This window comes from Morone saxatilis, unplaced genomic scaffold, assembly GCF_004916995.1.
Source record: "Morone saxatilis isolate NCDOM2014 unplaced genomic scaffold, NCSU_SB_2.0 Contig8, whole genome shotgun sequence".
In the NCBI taxonomy this organism is placed as follows: Eukaryota; Metazoa; Chordata; class Actinopteri; family Moronidae; genus Morone; species Morone saxatilis.
Genome location: NW_023340257.1, coordinates 27,560,406 through 27,567,485, shown reverse-complemented (window position 1 = coordinate 27,567,485; position 7,080 = coordinate 27,560,406). Strand labels below are relative to the sequence as shown.

General features: G+C 41.9%; 1 protein-coding gene across 1 annotated transcript in view; it reads right to left on the bottom strand.

Moving 5' to 3' along the window:
• Positions 1-5,725, bottom strand: part of supt5h (SPT5 homolog, DSIF elongation factor subunit) — a gene marked incomplete at its 5' end in the record, with an annotated part of 17,290 nt that extends 11,565 nt beyond the window's left edge. Inside the window, 9 exon segments of the mRNA XM_035680023.1 lie at positions 44-74; positions 171-236; positions 749-817; positions 1,097-1,166; positions 1,262-1,273; positions 4,288-4,356; positions 4,444-4,597; positions 5,204-5,299; positions 5,488-5,725. Coding sequence (XP_035535916.1) covers positions 44-74; positions 171-236; positions 749-817; positions 1,097-1,166; positions 1,262-1,273; positions 4,288-4,356; positions 4,444-4,597; positions 5,204-5,290 — 558 coding nt within the window.
• Between the last annotated feature and the right edge of the window lie 1,355 nt (positions 5,726-7,080).

Sequence of the window (7,080 nt, the reverse complement as noted above, 5' to 3'; positions counted from 1 at the left end):
TGTGTGTGTGTGATTCTGTGTGTGTGTTACAGAGGACACACACCTTGCACTTGACCGTCCACAGATTGGGATCCCTGAAGACGACAAACACATTTTAACAATGAGACGACGTCATTAGCTACAAACACTCGTTATCTGTGCTGTGATTGGTGGACGAGCGTTTCACGTACTTGACACCAGGAAGAAGCTGCTGCTGGGTGATGTCATCAGAGAGCTCCTCGGACCCTCCGGAGTAACTGCACACCACAGAAGAAGAAGCACATTTAGCCGTTTGTTTCACTCATGTACGAGGTTGAAGAGGAAGGAATCGCTGCCACGTAGCCAATCTCAAATGTGAAAACACACATTTCTCTGGAATTCAGCTGGAAATCTCGGGATTATCCTCAAACTGGAGACTTGGCTTCAAAATAAATATCGCATGTTGCGCTCTAAGAAACCCACATTCTGATTCAGACTTTAGGGAGACTTTAAATTAAATATAATCAAAAAAGACGGCCTGCAGGAAATGAAGAGATTTTTTTATTTGAAACTTTTAGAAACAGAAGATTATTTTTCCTCAATCTTGGATGAAAAAACCTCAATAATACATTTTTCCGACCGACCTTCAGTCAACACAAACGGTTGTTCTCTATTTTAAGACTGGACAGGGAACCAAACCCCATAAAACCAATCGTGAGTGACTTGTGTAAATACTTGTTCACAGCTTGGAAACATATTTTCACAAAGCAAAGAAAACAAAAGTACTCACTGCTCGCCTCCTGAGGACTTGGCATACTTCCTCATGTAGTATTCACCCAGCGCCTCCTCCCTGGAGTCTCTGTAACACACACACACACACACACACACACAGTTAGCCAATGATACACAACTCAAAGAAACACTTTTGAACAAAGTTCCTGCAGCCAAAGAAACGTTCTGTCGCAGGAGGGTTTCTCTGCTCGTCTGCAAGTTTGAGAACAAAGTTTATATGAATTTCTATAAATACACAAAAGATGGTCATTAGGTCATTAAATGAGCTCCAGGCGACCTTTGACCTCACAGTGTGTGTGCTTGAAAGGCTTCATCTTACTAACACAGATGTTGAGCCATTTGTTACCTCCAGAGGTTCTGCAGCCGTCTGGATCCAGAGTGATCTTCATCCAGAACCACATGGTCGATGTTGGACACTGAGAGGGAGAGAAGGGAAGGTTGCGTTCCTTAAATCTGAATTAAACAACAAACAAAAAACGAATGTGACTGCGGAGGTAAAGAACCGACTTACCTTCAGCCTCCTCTGCTCGGCACCGACCAGTGACGGACAAAGGAAAGAGAGGAGAGGAAGAGCGGGAGCGCAGAGAGAGCGGAGAGATAAAGGAAACAAAAGATCAAGGAAAAGGAAGGAGAGAGTAGAACAGTTGAGAAAAAGAAGAGGATGACAAGAAAGAAAGAGGCGGCAGGAGAAGAATAAATAACAAAAACAGGATTAAGGCAAAGCAACAGTGGAAGAGGATGAAGAGGAGGATGAAGAGGTGAGGAAGCCAAAAGACATTGTCATCAGGGCAGAGCACACAGGAGCAGAGTCAGGCAGCAGCAACACAAAGCATGATGGGAGAAAAAAACAACAGAAAAACAAACAGATTAATGGTGACAGTAGAGAAGCATGAGGCCAGTGAGGGGTTGATGTGGTTAAAGGTTGAAACCGTACAGCACAAACAGAACCACCTCCCGCAGGGTTGTGTGGAGGCGCTTCACCACTGAACCGCCGGGAATCGACCACAAAGCAACCCTTTGTTTCTCCCATCCCTCCGTCTCCACCTCGCTCCACCGGCGCCGCTGTTCTTCAGTGACCACGTGGTAGCGGGAATATTCTGCTCTGACTAATCTGGCCCACTCTGCTGTTGCTCTACATTTCCCTGATTGACAACAAGTCCTAAAAGAAATCCTCTTCAGGGCTAATAAATGACCACATGTCAGTCCCAATCACAGGAACTTCTTTTTAAAAGTAGTTAACCTTTACACATCTGAGGGTGCAGTGAGAAAGAGACGGATGATTTAATAATCCATAACTCCTAACAACAACAAATAAACAAACAGTTGTGCCGCTGGTTTCAGAACAACTCTTTATTTCTTGTGAAACTGAGCGAAACACCCGACTTTGAACCCCCGAAGAACGCCTGAGAAGCGAGCAGACGGCGTTCCCGTCACTAACCGGCCTTTGTTTTTGCCGTAGTGGTTTTGTTTCTGCTGTACGTCTGCCTTTAGTGATAGTATGCATTACCAATGTGCCACAGAAAGAAGCTTCAACCACATCTGTTAGTCAAAAACCTTTAAATAAAACCATAGCGGTCTTCTAGCAGGTAGCAGGGTCGGGCAAATGATCACACTTGGTTCTTAAGAGCTGGAATTACTTACAACAACTTCCAGATTAACTACAGCTGCTTTACGTCAAACCTCTGGAGGAATTATTACACAAACAACATATTTATGTGACGCTCCAAATCAAACTGATTCTTTCCTATTCCACAATGAAATGATTCAAAATACTACTAGCAGCCAATTGATTAGGAGAAACTGTTGGTCTGGACTTTGTAAAGGGACTAGTTGCTGTTCAAGGAGCCAATAATGGATTTGCCTTCAGTGCTTCCTCACATTAAACACACAAATACAGCTGTGCTGAGATGAGGTGGTGGTGGGTGGGGGGGTCGGTAGGGGGGTTAATACATTCTGGGACATGGATTTAATCAAATGGATAAAACTGAGACTCCATTTGGTTCAGGTGCACATGGATTATAAATGGAAACATCAGAGCGGGAGAGTGTCTGGAGTAGATTTACCGTTAACTGAAGAGGACATGCATGACAGAGACCAATAAGACAGAGAGAGTTCAGTCAGACAACATCAACACTGAACCTGAGCTCAAGCATTTTAACGACCGTTTCAGGACCTTCAATAAAAACACCACTCAAAGCCTGTTATATAGTGGAAGTAAACAGAAAGTACATTAGTGAATACACAGTTTAATGGGACTAACAGTGAGGATGGGAGGCAGCTGTCGGGCCCGCGCTGTGGTCCAACCCCGGGGTAAAGTTCACTGAAGGGTTCGAGTCTCCAGCTGGTCGCAGACTAACGTGGCTGTAGGTTGCCGTTATATAAATAAAATATAAAATAAGAAGGCTTAAGATAAACAGCGAGCCGGCAGCGAGTGAAGGGAAGGTGCATTCCTGCCGACTGACGACTAACGAGACTGGAAGAGGTCCAACAACCGGGGTCAGATCAGGTGTTTAGGGGACCTGAACTAAATTAAACCCTCTTTACTGTAATACATTTATCTCTGTTGTTGATTTTAGAGGAGGTGGGCCAACGGAAACATCAGAGGTCACGCACACAGATGGGAGTTATTTTCACTGAACGAGCCTGAACGCTGAAGGAGGGTTCACACCGGGACAGAGTCGTGATGGTCCAATCAGACGGCTGTTTATTAAGTAGCAGCCCATTAACTACAAAGGTTGTAAACTTTGTGCTTCGGTTGTTTGAAAGTTTCTTCTGTTCGATTCCCAGCAACACGAGGAGTTTAGAAACTAGCTCGAGGAGTTTAGTCCCTCAGAGTGATTACAGCTGATTACGATCGAGCTAAATTAAACCCTCATTACTGGAATACATTTATCTCTGTTGTTGATTTTAGAGGAGGTGGGCCAACAGAAACATCGGAGGTCGGAGGTCGGAGCTGATTACGATCGGCCCGTAGAGTCTGAAGCCGTTACCAAGCAAAGATAACATCGCAACTGGAACCTCCCGCCAGAAAACCAGCTCCATCTTAACGCTGAACTGAACTCTGAACATTCGCTCACTGGTTTAAAAGCGTGTGTGGGAAATGAGCAGCTGTTATTGGTTGTTGTTGTTGTTGTTATTTTGTGACCAAATGGGCCGAAACATTCACCAACACTGACGACGTCTGAGAGTCTGTTTGTCAGGAACGCTGGGAGGAAAACGTTTGTGTTTTTGTTGGTTGTTGTTTTGTTTGTTTTTTTGGCAGAAACCTACAAACGTCACACTTCATGACGGCGTGTCGTGCAGGGAAGTCACGACACCGATTACATTCCCCCATAACGATGCTGTTTACTGTCGTTATTGTTATTTGTTTCTGATTTAATACCCCTGTTTGTTCTCACTGACTCTTTACGGACTGAGTGAGCTCCAGCGTCAATACGTTGTTGTCCTGTCGGTTCTCGTGACGTCCTCGCTGAAGAGTAAACAGACAAACAGACAACAGCAGCAGCAGCAGGAGAGCGAAACCTTCCCGCTCCTCACCTTTCTCCAGGATATCTTCAGCTCCTTCCTCCCACTGATCTTCCTCGTCCTCGTACTCATCGTCCACGTCTACAGAGAGAGAAACAAACGCTTTAAAACCCCGAGCAGCCGCGACGAAGAGGAGCTGGCGTCAGACGAAGAGCGGCCCGTTCGTACCGGCTTCGTCCAGGATGAACCCGCCGTGCCTCGGCTTCTTCCTCGGCCGATCGTCATCGTCCTCCTCCTCCTCTTCGTCGTACTCCTCCTCGTCCTCCAGGTCCTCGCCCTCCTCCTCCGCTACCTTGTCGCTGCCGACGGGGCTGTTCGTCTCCTGGGCGACAAATAAAACAAACAACGACGTCGCAGGAGGATTATCAGGACAACAACGAACGTTTACAGAGTCAGAACTGTTTGTTGTTGTTTGTTTTAATGAGTCAGTCAGATATCGTGGTATATTAAACGATCTGTGCTCACCACATCTTACCAGGTGGAAAACCTACAGGTGAGTAACTCATTAACTGAACTATCGCTCGCTGCATGGACTGAAAGTGAATCCACACAGATACAGATATATTCCTTTATCACAGCAGCAAAGTGCAGAAACAACAGTGTGAAGACGGTAAGAGAGGATATAATGTAGTATAAAACAGATAACACACAGTAGCAGCAGCTGCACACACACACGGACTGCACAGTGAAACGTGTCTCCTGAGATATAAAGCCCAAACATGGAGACATTTACACATTAAAAGCAGAAAAACAGTAATTTATTAAGAATACAACCCAAAAAACCACAAACATTTCCACTTCCACTGCCTCTCCTGAGCTCCACGGTGACACACGGTGACTACCACATGAGGAGAGCAGTTTAAAAGCCCTCAGTGTGTCAGAATAATGGACTTTAAGCACTTTACAGACGAACATCCTCCGTGTTTACCTCGATGTCCTCCGCCTCCTCCGCCTCCCCGTCGCTGCTGCGGTCACTCTGGTTGTCGGAGAAGTCGCTGTCCTCGCTGTCTGACATGTTGTGTCTCTGCAGCACAGACAGCAACACATAAAGACACTTTAAAGAGGGAATAAAGGCAGCAGACATTAACAACCTAACAGCAGCCACCTGCAGCTCGGCCTGCAGCGCGGCGGCTAGCGCGCGGCTAACGGGGCTCTATCTGACCAACAGCGGCGGCGTGACGCGAACTGACGATCTCTGCGGCTGCTACTCACCTCCGGTAACTCCCGCCGCTGGGTTATTCCGCGCTAATCGGTGGGTAAATGTGAATAATCGGCTCGGTTCGATCACTCTGATCGGTCTCTGCTCACGTCTTCTTGGGGAAGCGCGAGATTTGGGGGGAAAAAGCTGCGCGAATGTCTCGCGAGATTTTGGACGAGCGGATGGGTCGAGACAGCAAGAGGTGTCACTCCGCTTCAGAATCAGAAACAGAAATACTTTAATAATCCCAGGGAAATTACTTTAGTTACAGATCTACTTACTACATATAACATATTAAGAACACATATATATATAAATAATACATAAATATATCTATATACACAAGTCATTATTGATTTGGATATTAAGTTCATTATGTGAGATATAAGTGATATTAGTCATTATTATCAGATATTAACCGTCTATTATTATGAGGATATTAAGATATTTATCACCTTATTATAGATACCTTAACGTCTCTAATTACTGAGATATTAAGTCATTATAATGACGATATTAAGATATATTAAGAGAATATTAAGTCCATTATTATGGAGATATTAAGGAATATTAAGTCCATTATTAAGAGATATTAAGTCATTATTAAGAGAAAAAAAAAAAAAAAAAAAAAAAAAAAAAAAAAAAAATAAAAAAAAATAAAAAAAAAAAATAAAAAATAAAAAAAAAAAAAAAAAAAAAAAAAAAAAAATAAAAAAAAAAAAAAAAAAATTAAGTCATTATTATGAGATATTAAGAGATATTAAGTAATGTATGTAAATATTCGTATGTTATGTTCATTGAAAAAAAGAATGAAAACAAACAATATCATTGTAAATAAACAAGTCAAATTGAAAAACAAGGTGTTTTTTATTCTCAACAGACCATTGTTGTGATATTTAACCTTATATTAAATGTTTTTCTTGTTTAATGGTTCATACAGATGAAACTGTTCTCAACTGAAATGTTCTTGGTTAATAAACAACAGCAGTTTGAGAGCATAACAACCAGTACACCATAAACACATGATACATATGCATCAAATATGATGATTATTATTGTTAAAAGGAGCATAAAGAGAACTACTGTATATCTGAACTTGAAATCTACAACTTTGTGTTGTAAATGACAAAATAACCTTCCTTATAACTCCAACTCCCATTTCTTTATTCAGCCTGCATATTTCTGCTGTTGTCATTCTTTCCTTTATTTCTTTGAGGGGAAAATGATCTGTAACAGTATGTTTACATTTTAACATATATAGTCATATATACTTATATCAGTGCGTTGTGGAAAAAAGTCGATGTGTAATTTTTTAAACCTTTCTACTGAAAAACTGCATCATATATGTATAAAATAACTTCTAAGAAAAGGAAGACATACTTTATTAATCCACTATTTGGGAAATTTCTTAAATATGTTTTTAACAATAAGATAATAAGAATACATTATAGGGGGGGGGGGGAACACATTTTCTATACTATCAACTAATTATGTATTATTATTCTTTTTACATATATACGGATGTTTAATTTTTCTGTAAACGATTAATTTAATTTGAAAACTGTATATTGTTGTTTGTAAGTTTAAGTTTTTACATTTGCCCTTGC